General features: G+C 43.4%; 1 protein-coding gene across 1 annotated transcript in view; it reads left to right on the top strand.

Annotated features, from left to right (window-relative positions):
- Positions 1 to 12,449, top strand: part of Ust (uronyl 2-sulfotransferase) — a 268,302-nt gene that overhangs the window by 217,622 nt on the left and 38,231 nt on the right. The window contains exons 6-7 of the mRNA XM_047558190.1: positions 3,604 to 3,701; positions 5,587 to 5,744. Of these exons, the coding sequence (XP_047414146.1) occupies positions 3,604 to 3,701; positions 5,587 to 5,744 (256 nt within the window). The remainder of the gene's footprint in view (positions 1 to 3,603; positions 3,702 to 5,586; positions 5,745 to 12,449) is intronic.

The following is a 12,449-nucleotide window of genomic DNA, read 5'->3' as shown; positions in this document are numbered from 1 at the left end:
TGGCTCCCCACATTTTCTAGTTTCTCTATGAAAATCATCATAGTGGAGATCTCCACATACTTTGAAAAGCACCCAAACCCCTTGATCTCAATGCCAGGCCTTGTTTCCCAGTTTTATTAATGCTGTATTTAGAAAGAAGAAATGCAAGGATGCTTCTGGAGAGTACCATTTACATCTTTCACAGAATCCTGCCTACAGTCACCCTAAATGCTTGATAAATTTTATTGCAGTTAATAGAAAAGGGCCCACTGAAACCTAATGGGAACTGAGCTGTATTCCAGACTGATCCTCCTCATTATCATTTCAGGACAAAAACTGCCACTACAGTTTTTATTTAATTTAATTCAGTAGAAACTTTAATTTCTGAATCTTGGAATGCAAAAGAATGTCCTTGTGTCCCCCTTTCAAGATTTAAGAACTCACTGGATTAGGCCCCAGTGAATAAGGATACTGGCTACAAAAAAATGGAGTGATAGCCCTCACTTATCCAGAAAGTCTTTCTCTGAATTCCTGCCATCAGACACACAGCCATAAACTCAGAAGTGGTATAAAGAACCCCAAAACCACCAAAATAGAGGCTGCACATATTAACCCTCCAGCAACCACAGTAGGGAGGGCAAGGTGCTACTTTAGCTATGGTGCTGCTTTCTGGAGGGCTGTGTTAAGAAGGATTCTGAAGGGCATTTCCCATCTCTGTTAGAAAGAATGTGTCATCTTTGACTGAGGCCCGGCAGGAGCAGGGAATGGGAGAATGAGGGTATCTGGCCACCTGCCACTTTCCAGTCCATTAAGCCTCACTAAAAAGTCTTGCTTGACTCTTCTGGTTCTGGCTCAAAATTCTTTACAAGGCTCAAAAAAGGCTTTTGAGGCCAAGTGTGATGCAATAAAGTTAGCTGGGCCCACATCCGTTCCACTTATCTAAATTGACTGACCCATCAAATCCGTACTCTGATTACCATGGTCCACCTGTGGATCAAGGATTCAATACTGCCTCCGTGGTGAATGACACTCAGTAATTTTTCTCTCTCCCATTTCTAACCCAGTTATCACAGCCAGCACAGGAAATTGTCCTTCATCATGTCCTTCACCGTTCAACTTTTCTCTAATGTCTATATTCTTAGGGTGTGAAGATTGGCTCCCAAATCTATTTTAAATCCACAGTGGAAATGTGCTTTTATGTCACTGTTATATGACTTTATGTAGAGAGTAAGATGTGATACAGTAAGTCAAAAGTTCCACCATAGTGAATTCTGGCTGCTTTTGCTTTAAACTGTTTTTTTTTTTTTAATTGCATTTATGATATAACAAAAATAGCAAATTTCTGATTTCATAATTATTATTATGAAAGGATTATCATAATTATCTGCAGTGTTCACTTAACCTATCTCACTATTTCCCTAATGATGTAAGAATATGAGCAGAGTAAAGGCTTATATTAAATCCTAATCTTAACAGAGGGAAGCCTGGACAGGGGAGGGCATTGTAGGGGGGTGCATGGCACGTGCCAAGATCCAGAGGAGCAAATCCTAGATGAAATGCAGGCAGGCAAGTTGGCTCGGAATTACCACCATGATGACAATTTCAGAAAAAATTTTAACTAAGTCTGAAAGACTTTTAAATAATCTTACCCTAGATGCACTGCATGAAAAGAAAGAGTGAAGTTGCATAATCATTTTAAAATACATAGAGAAGTTCAGTATAAAAAAAGGTAATTGTAAGCAAACCTTACACCAGGTATAAAACTCATTAGCACTGGGGGAACACCAGGGCCAGAATGGTCTTGAGAGGCCATGGGAGAGGCAGAGCTTGGCAGACCAACACTGGAGGGCAGCTGCATGAGACCACCAGGAAACTGAAGTGGCACACAGTGATGGTCTCAGTCCCAGTGAAGTGGACTGTGTGAGTGGCCAGGAGCAGACTCCTGAAGGCCCTGGTCCACAAAGCAACTTCCCTGTTGGTGTGGCTAAGCTGTGGGCAACGGAACACATGGGGTGTCTGCCTCTGTCTGACCTTCCGTCTGAGCCATCTTTTATTTACATCTTTCTGTAGCATTTCCATAGCACAGGTGGGGAGGAACACCATTCATCAACATAATGGGCTCAGAGGGAACTCTGAAGTCCCCCAGGATGTGCCTTGGTCCAAGAGAAGAAGAATGGTTAATTGCATTTTTTAAACTAGAAATTTATGTCTTCCCATAAATTGACCTTGTTGAGTATATTTGTGAATTCAGGAGGAAAATAAACTCCTCTGCCCTCCCCTTCACCAACCAGCTGATGTCCCCAGCAGTCCCTGGAGCCTCCAGGCTTGGGCCTGCAGGTACAGAGTCAGGGCAGGCTCAGGGGAGTGGAAGTAGTGGCTGCTTCCTCTCTTGCTCCTGGGCCAACATCCTGGCTCTCTCCTGTCCCTTTATGCCCTTACTTACTGTCTGTTAATTACAACTCTGCTACTTCCTGTCGTAAACTCAAGTGCTTGAGTACACTCGAGTGTGTTTTGCTAATTCTGTTGATTCTGGTTGAATTTGTTATTGTAATTGTGATTTACTTGGTACATGAACCCAAGAGGAGGGAAAGGGGAAGAAAGTGTTGTCAAAAAAAAAAAAAATTATATTTTTCTCATTGCCAGCTTGAGCTGAAAATATTTTAATAGCTAATCACCTGCCTCAATCAGATCAGAAACAGTGACTTCTGTTGACTCATAAATGTCACTGACCATGTTTGGGAGTAGTATTCACCCTTAACCTGTCTTGCCAACGCTGGCCCTGGAAAAACATCCACAGCTACTTGGTTCCTGAGTGAATCAGGATATCTGTTCTCCTTAGAAACACCTAAGAAAAGAACCAGGTGTGTCTCCTCTAGGCTATCTAGTGTGGTCTGCCTTGAGAACGGTGACTTCTGAGCCCGCCTAGTCACCTGCCCCAAGACATTTCAAGTTCCCATAATGCTAACAGAGACACCAAGTTCAACCTCACTTAAGAATAGAAAATCTGGGTACCACACTGCTGCCTTTGAAAGTGAGAGGATGCTCCTAGACAAATACCTTGTCACTTTCTAATCAAATAAAACCTTAGAAATCATTTTGCAACCCCTCTGAATTGTGCAAGCCCTTTATGAGACTATTGCAGATACTCAATCATTGTTCCTTGACTGTGTGGATACACAGGGAAATTCATTTCTACAGGGTTGCCCTTCCTGGTATGTAACTAAGTCAGAACTTATTAAGAACTAAGTTATGCTAAATTTATTAAGTACCAGCTATGCACCTACTGATTGGCTGGTAACTGCTGGGGCCATAGCAGATCTTGTTGGGTAGATTATTCTCACAATGCTTGTGATGCAGGCTCAGCCTTTGAACCCTGAAGGTAGAGATGCGGTGTAGTCCACTGAACTGGTGCCCTCTGAACTGACCTGGGGCCATATGTGTACCTGGTCAATTAAACCAGGTGTTGGGAGGCATAAAGGAAGTTTTCTCAGGAAGTTTGTGAATTCTGTGCCCCCATCCAAAGCTTGCCCTTGCCTTTTAAGTATTCATTTTTCTTCTAATGTGTGGGATTCAACAAACTACTGCAGAGACCGTGAGGCATCTCACTGCTGTTTTCTCTTCTAGGATATCAATGAGTGCATTCTTGAAAACTACCCTGAGTGTTCCAACCCCAGGTTATTTTACATCATTCCGTATTTTTGTGGACAGCATCCCCGATGCAGGTAAAGACACAAGCTTACGGCTTATTTGCACGAGGGCAGGACACCACCAGACTGACTCTGTGGGACTCTTCTGTATCCTGCCCTCTCAACCTTCTGGAATAGAGTTCATACTTACTATTGCTCTTCCAAGATGTCATTTGAGACTTTGACAGAGGCCTTGGGACCACCTTGTACAGCTGTGTAACCAGAATTCCATCCAGAACCTTTTTTATACCTAAAACATGGTTGTCACCACTCAGTCCCCAAGACAGGGGCATCTGCACCACAGTGGTGACTGTACTTAACCAACAGCTGTCCCTGGCATGTTTCCTGGGTCTGAAACCCTGGAAATCCACACCCAGAATTCAGTGGTGTCTCTCTCATGAAACAGATTTGGTAGAAAGAGAGCCGCAGTCCTGTCAGCCCTACTGGAATGCGTGACCTTCTTTAGAAAGTGACTTAGCAGGGAGCCAGCACCCTCGGAGTGTGTTGTGCCACCTCCTGCAGAGCCTCCCTGGGGAACTTGTTCAGAACCCTCAGCTAACTGCAGGCTCTGAGGCCGGTGCAAGCATTCCTGAGCCTCCCGGTGGGTGGCTCCGGCGTAGCTACGGTGGGAACCCGGGACTGGACAAATGTCTGTAGCCAGAGAAGAAACAGCAGCCGCAGGGAGCCATCATCTTTGCTTCATGGGACATAAAGACTGTTACCAGAAGGGACATTGTCCCCAAAAGGGAACGTTGGTTAGAGCATTCTCGTGTCCCTAAAGAGGCAAGGGGGAACAGCTGGGCCTAGACTGCCACCCACTCATGGCGCTTTATTGCTTCTGCTGTGAGTTCTGCGTAGTTATTAGGTGGGTCCTGGCGCTGCGCTGTTTAGCTCCGGTAATGCAAGAACCTGCTGGGGTCTGAATTCTGGGCCCAGCAGTGTCAGTCTCTGCTTCACGACACACATCCTGAGCTCAGCCACCCCCCCACCACACGTGCTCACCCAATCATAAACACTTTCCAGTTCATCCTCGTTGCTTCGGACACTGGGAAGACATGTGACCAGATGACTCACTTTCTGATCACAATGGAGATACTTATTCAATGAATCATGATTCGAACCCCTAAAATATTTCTCGAATTGCCTATTTCCTAACCTCACGCGGAGTACTCATGATGCTGGATCTGGCACACTAGTGATGCTTTTCAGAACTTCCAGACATTATCTTGTTCCACCTTTTCGATTCTGTAGGGGTAGGTAAGCATCATTACTACACTTTTTCAAAAGAGAACTTGGCTTGCTCAAGTTTCTCCAAGTGGTAAGTGACAACCAGGCCTGGAACCCAGCTCCTTGACTTTTCTTGCTTATATAAATGCTGACCCAGAGGCTCAGAGATTTGGTCTACAAAGGAGATTTTCCCTTCTGTAATTAATAATTTAAAAAAAAAAAAAAAAGATTTTCCTTTTCAATTCTTTAAAAGAATAAGACAGTTAGCAGGCATGACTGGACACTTGTTTTGATTTCTTTAGAAATGCAGTGTCAGTAAGTTTCGTATTCTAAACTTCGAACTTCTTTATTGTTCAGTTTGGTCCTTCTAATAAAAAGCTGTGCTTCTGATCATCCCAGATCAACGTTTGTCAGGACCTAAATGCCCATGTTTGTATTTGTCTTTCAATAAATATGTAGGCAGGGCTCACTCCGTTCAAGGAAGGACCTGGACCTTAAGCACAGGTGAAAATAACCGAGGAGGGACTAGCCAAGGCAGGCTGTGGACCTGTGGGTGGGCTGGTCCTAGAAGGAAATGGGATTTGCAGTTACACAAATCAAGGGGTGGGGGCAGGTAGCTGTGAGCTTTCTGGGTGGTGTTGCTGCCTTGCAAAAACGAATCTTTGATTTCAAAATGATTTTCATCTCCATAAAGGGAGCCTGGTGAGTGGGCCCTTGAACGTGCAAAGCTGAACGTGAATGAAAACTTCCTGCTCGTGGGCATTCTGGAGGAGTTGGAAGATGTGCTGCTTTTACTGGAAAGATTTTTACCTCATTACTTCAAGGGTGTGCTCAGCATCTACAAGGACCCAGGTAACTCCACCCACAGGCAAGCCCTTCCCCAGGGAAATCTGTTTCTTTTCAAGGGTCGCACACCTTGAGAAGGACTTGGGAATGAAGGAGTGGCATGATCTTTGTGTTCCCAAGGGGCGGTTCCCCTGGCTTGCAGAGGAAGGTGAGAACTATGAGCTGTTGGTTCTAAAACCCTGAGCTCCAGGTCCAAACACAAACCCACCATGTTTAGTCTTCTTCCATTTGCCCTCGTGGAAAATGACATTGGCGACATTCTCCATCAACCTTGTCCTGAGCATGTTGCTGGGTGAACAAGCGGGTCCTCATATACACAGCTGGAGTCCATGGATGGAGATGTGTGTGCATGAGAGAGAGTCATTCTTATCAGGAAGTAGCTGATCAGGAAGTAGTAGCCTACCTGCCATTGTGTAAGGCACTCTACTTAAAATGCCAGCAACAGAATAGAGTAGCAAATTGAAAATACAGTCTAGAGTTTTTTGTGCCTGAGTGGTCTCCAGGTAGAAGCAAGAAACGGAAGGTGGCAAAGCAATTGCAAGGGTAGCCCACGGTGTCATTGTAGAAATAATAACTCTCAGAAATACATCACTGTTTTCTCATTATTTAGCTTGGAAAGAAAGATACACAACATTGCTTGTTTCTTCTCTAGGCTCCTTAATCTGTAGCTGCCACAAGCAGCCTGTTCGCTGACCTGTTAATGGTTGGTCTTGTCCTGAGGTTGCAGATGGCATTTTGCCTTGTAAAAGTAAAGAGCATTTGGAAGGCACCCAAAGGCAACAGACACAAGCAGGGAATGCCAGCCATGCCTGTGTCACTGGAAGGTACCAAGGCTCAAGGAAACTGGTCTCTGTCTGGAGAGCCTAAGTCCTGTTGCTTAGGGGCCCTGCCCACCATCAGCAGTAGGTGCCGCCTTAGTCTGTCTCAGAGATAAAGTCCAATTCACCTACTTGGAGGAACAGGCAGGAAACCTCAAGGTGTGTCCGGCGGGTGTGTCTTCTCAGCAGGAAGTGTGGTTTGAATTGCTAGAAGCATAATAAACCTTAAATAGCTGGTTTTGGAAACTTAGGTCCTCATTTGCCCTTTCAATAGCAGGCAATTTAAGGAGTTTACAGAATTTAAATACGAAGAACCTAAAGAGCTCTGCCATGTGATTTTTAGCTCCATCAGACAACATGAACTCGGCTCTGTGTGAGGAGAGGTCTTAGCCCAGGCTAGGCTACATTGGAGGTGAATGGTTTGCATGAGCCATGGTTCTTTTCATCTTTGATTTCATCTTTTACAGTGTGTGTATGTGTGTGTGTGTGTGTGTGTGTGTGTGTAAAATATACATTGTGTGTTTAATAAACAGTATGAGATAAAAGGCTGACTGAATTTTGGCAACACATCATTATCAAATAAAATGAACTCAGTCTTGTCCCAGGGTTTGGGGAGAGTATTGGTGAGTCACCATGAGAGTCCCCTTCCATGTCACACAGCATCAGCTATCCTGGGATCTGAGGCTGAAGGACTTCACCCAGCACAGGGTGACTTAGATGAGGATATGTGGGTCCTGGTGCTTCTTAAATACATATAAACCACCCAGAAGGTCCACTTACCTGGCTGCTGTCGGTACATTTCCTCTTGACATCCTGCTTCTCCACTTAGTATGTGAGGTCTCAGAAACTGTGACCCTCATCCTATGATCTGTAAATGCGTCAAAATAGAAAAGATTTCTGAAAAATGGGATCATTATTCGCTCGTTTGCCTTCAACCGCAATCTTTCCACCTGTAAATCAAAGGTTTTTCCCCTGGGAGTTTGGCATAGCAGTGTATTAAATACCCTGGAGAGAACAAGGGACATCTGGTATCCTGTGCAGCAGGTAAAAGGCTTCCGCAGCCCAGGGCCAACACAGCGCGACTGTTCCACCTGTTTAAATAGTTCAGTCTCCCTTGCCACCTTCAAGCTACGCTTGGTTGCCCAGTCCACCTTGCTTCTCAATAATGATGTAGCAAAAGGAGTGAATCATGGCAGCAGAGGGGTCTTCAGGACCCTGCCCACTGCTCTGAATTCCACCCCTCAGTGGAAGAGGTTGTTACATATTTTGAATATCACCTATCACGCTCTGGGCTGCCACAGAGCATGCGCACCACAAAATGTGCTTTGTGGCCTCCTGGGCATCTTCTCATGACACTGTCCTGTGGTAGTATTGCACACCAAGCAAGTCCATGGTCTCTGTTAGGAAGTTTCTGTGTCCCTGAGGCAGAGGGCAGGAGAGGAATCTGCACTCCTGACCAGCTTTTCAGTATATCTTACATCTGCAAAGATGAGTCACCTCATAGCTACAAATCTCAACTCAGTGTCAGCTAGGTCAAGGAAGAGTAGCTGCAGGTCACATTCATCATTTCATACCAGAACCACCTCATCTGTGCATTTGAAGGCTCAACTCAGCACTCTTAACATCATTACTCCTGTGCTTTATTAAAGAATTTAGTAGCTCAGTGGTAGAGCATTTGCCTAGCATGTGTAAGGCCCCAGGTTCCAGCCCCAGCAATGCAAAAACAAACAAACGAAAATTATAATTAAGTATGCTTAGAGAACAGAGAGAAAAAAACCCTAAAATGTAAGATATTAAGGGATCTCTTGCCCCTTAATCATTATCAACTAACTGACCATCCGAAAAACTGAATTAATATGCAAATTCTCCATTGGCTATTTTTCTTTAGTGTTTGTCCTGTTATTGGGGGGGGGGGTGCAGGTGTGTATTGATTATATAAAAAGATTAGCCCTTTTTTGTATTTTATTTAGAGACTGAGTCTCACTGAGTTGCTTAGAGCCTCGCTAAGTTTCTGAGATGGGCTTTAAACTCGTGATCCTCCTGCCTCAACCTCCCGAGCTGCTGGGATTATAGGCATGCTCCCCGTGCCCGGCTCTCTCCCTAATTCTTAAAAATTGACATGCTATAAGCTATTAAAATTTTTCCTAGTCATTACTTTAAGGAACAAAAATCACAGTAGAGGTACAGGCCAAAATAAACAAAGTAACGAAAGACAAGGAACATGTGAATGTTCGTAATAAGAATAGTCATATGAACCTCCCTCTTCCAAGCCCTTGACTTGGCCAGTAACCAAGCTATCTTCCTTCAATAGCGCCACCTATCACATACACACGGAACTGTATGAACTAGCATTAATCTTTTCCTTCCTCCTTCCTTGAGGTCTTGAAAATTCTTATGTCCAATCCTTATACCCTGTATTTTAAATACTTTCAGTCACTAGCATTACTTTAGTATTAATTTTCACCTTATTTTCACTACAAATGTAAACTTTGATGCCACAGTAGAAAACTCACTGGATATTTATGGGCTGCCTGGTAAATTATTAAAAAGGAAATATGTGTAACCAATTCCAAAGGAATGGCGCATTTGCAAATGAATGGCTAATATGCACACTTAAATTCATCTGTAAGGTGAGTTTCTTTAAGTAAGGTCCTATTTTTATTTTAAGCAAAATACTGAAGGTTCAGTTCTTGAAAAACTTCTCCATACCCCAAATTACATTGCTTCACTACACTGTTATTCAATAATTACCTTTGTCCAGCAGGTGGCGGCATCTCTCCATTTTTTCCAAGGAAGTACCAATGTTTTCCTAATACAAACTCAGCATATGCAGGCTGGAGTTTATATAATGGGTGAACACACATGTACAGTTTTAAAATACCATCATTCTGCAAAGCCTGGATTAAACAAGTTCTATCTCATTTCTATTTTTATTTCCTACTTTCTTATTGCTTTTAAGCTAAAACAAAAACTCAAAAAATACTCTCGAGCCTCAAAAGACACAGTAATGGCCAAGGGAAACTCAAATTTAAATTAATCAAGTTGTTTAAAGAACCCACTCTGCTATTGGTTCATCTACTATCACATTTTCCACAAAGTCTTTTATGCAGCAGCATCCTGAACTCAGATTCTAATAATGTTGAAACTGAATCTTGTGTGTGTGCGTGTGTGAGATAGCATCCATTCATATTCAAACAACAAAGTCCTTATTATGCAGCAGTCATATCTCAGTAATGGTTGTGGATCACAAAACCAGTAACAATTCCTAAGTAATAATTACTTGCAGAGCAATTTAAAGTTTCTAAAACTCTTTCAAATAGATGGTCTCAGTTGACTCTTTAATGAATCTTCTGAAGTTGAAGAAACAAATATTCTTTTTCTCATTTTTTAAACAAGGAAGCCAAACTTCAAAAAGGCTCAACAACTTGTGCACAGTTACCAAATCCCATGCAACAACACTACTGTCCAAAGTGACAGAAGATGCATTCAAGCTTCTATTACCAGAACCACCAAAAAACACCATAAACTTGCTCCCCTCTAAAAATATTCTTCATATTTAGTTACTATTTCAGAAGTTAACAGGTAATAAGCATTTATAGTGCATATCACAGTTGAGGTGGAAGCTCAAAAATAAAGTCTATAGGTGGTCTCTATTCAGTAAGAAAAGTAAGTTCAGAAATCATCCTTGGGGGTGGGAATATAGCTCAGTGGTAGAGTACTTGCTTAGCATGTGCAAGGCCCCAGGTTTGATCCCCAGCATTGGAAAGAAAAAAAAAAGAAAGAAAAGAAATCATTATAGGATCACCAGCATATTATTTTAGGCCAGTAATTTGGAAAATCTGATATCTTTCTCCTGGGGTGCTTGGGAAGTTGGGAACAGTAGTGCTAGATTGTTAAAACAGCATTTAAAAATGTAAGCATCAGCATATAACTGTTCAATTGCAGCTATTAGGCAATAGTTAAGAATTAACACAATGTAAATACTAATTTACCTCCTGAAAGCTTAGGAGTTTCTAGAGAACATTTTTCTCTACGACACTCTCTGACCCCAGGCTGATAGCTTTATTCAGCTTACAGAATCCCCACCCCACAAGGACGAGCCTCTGGATGTGTTTGTTTTATGAAAGCCTAAATTGCAGCTTATTAAATATATCTTTAACCTGCTCCCACTGAATATAATAATTATAATAATTATTATACTGAATATAATAATTACCTGGAATGTATTATTTTTAAGTATGATTTTCAGAAAAATTCAACAAATGCATTCAGCAAGTGTAAATATGTGTTTGAGTGTCTGCAGTCTGCCAACTCTGGAGCAGTGGAGAAAATGGGCTAGAGATGTAGGTCAGCGGGAGAGCACTTGCCTGGCACGTACAAGACCCCAAGTTCAAGCCCCTAAACTACACAGAGAAAGAAAGAAAAGGAAGGAAGGGAGGAAGGGAAAAGAAAGAAAGAAAGAAAGAAAGAAAGAAAGAAAGAAAGAAAGAAAGAAAGAAAGAAAGAAAGAAAGAGAGAAAGAGAGAAAGAGAGAAAGAGAGAAAGAGAGAAAGAGAGAAAGAGAAAGAAAGAGAGAAAAAGGAGAAAGGGAGGGAGGGAAGGAAGGAAGGAAGGAAGGAAGGAAGGAAGGAAGGAAGGAAGGAAGGAAGGAAGGAAGGAAGGGAAAAGAAAGAAAGAAAGAAAAGAAAGAAAGAAAGAAAGAAAGAAAGAAAGAAAGAAAGAAAGAGAAAGAGAAAGAAAGAGAGAAAAAGGAGAAAGGGAGGGAAGGAAGGAAGGAAGGAAGGAAGGAAGGAAGGAAGGAAGGAAGGAAGGAAGGAAGGAAAAAGGAAGGAAAGAAAAGAAAGAAAAGAAAAAGAAAGGAAGGAAGGAGGGAGGGAGGGAAGGAAGGGAAGGAAGGAAGGAAGGAAGGAAGAAGTAACTACCCTGCCTGAGCCAGAAACTGGACCAGCAGCCTCAATACTCCCTGTGGGGCAACCTAGGACTGAGTCACTACTACCATTCCCAGAACCAGTGGCCAAGCCACAGCTGCCAGAGTGCCGTGTCACCCTCCCCGTTTCCCACCCTCTTCCTGTCCTGACCACCACCCCAAGAGCTCTCGCCCACCAATAGCATGTCAGGAACTCCCCCAGGTCCTCTGCTCCCCTGTGTGATCGAAACCTTCCTCCTTGCTTTCTTCCCAGTCTCCCCACCTGGGACCCAACCACCCCCTAGTCCTGGACATGCATTGGCTTCTGCCAACCCTGTGTGCCTTGCTCTGACCCCTGGGGTCCCCTTCACATCTCCAGATGCCAACCAGTGCCCTGCCTGACTAGATTTCCCAAGCTCACCAGCATGGATTCCCCTCTTGTTCCCAGTCACTGCCTGACCCAGCCCTGAGCTGTCTGTGTCCCCCAACACTGTCCCTGGGGCACTGAGGGATGAATCCTGCTGACTGCTTTCTTCCATTCCCACCTTCAACCCATGCACCTTAATCTCTTCTGGGTCCCAGCCTTTGCCTCTGGAAAGCCCCAAATGCCCCCCTGTGCCTCCCGGGTTCCATGGCACAGCCAGACTTGGGACTGTGCAGTTTTCCTCTCATGATTCATTTCCCCGAATGAAAAGCTGGCTGATGACATCCGGGTGTGTGGTGTAGCCATGCTCCTCTGTGCTTAGAGGTGAATTTCTTCTACTTTAGAATTCAATCACTTCTACTATAAGTGGTTTCCAGTTGTTCTGATAGTCATAGGCTTTACATTGAGTAAGACTAGGGGGTAGAATTAGTCACCCAGAATTTCAAGTTGGGGACTTTCCTGCTAACTCCACAAAGCTGAACTGCTTCTGCAGTTTGAGCAGAGATTAGAGACCTGACCCCAGAGGTCGATGATTGATCTTTATAAAAGATTTCATAGCTTCC

The sequence above is a fragment of the Sciurus carolinensis genome, chromosome 7, assembly GCF_902686445.1.
Source record: "Sciurus carolinensis chromosome 7, mSciCar1.2, whole genome shotgun sequence".
Lineage (NCBI taxonomy): Eukaryota > Metazoa > Chordata > Mammalia > Rodentia > Sciuridae > Sciurus > Sciurus carolinensis.
This window is presented reverse-complemented; position numbering and strand designations above follow the sequence as displayed.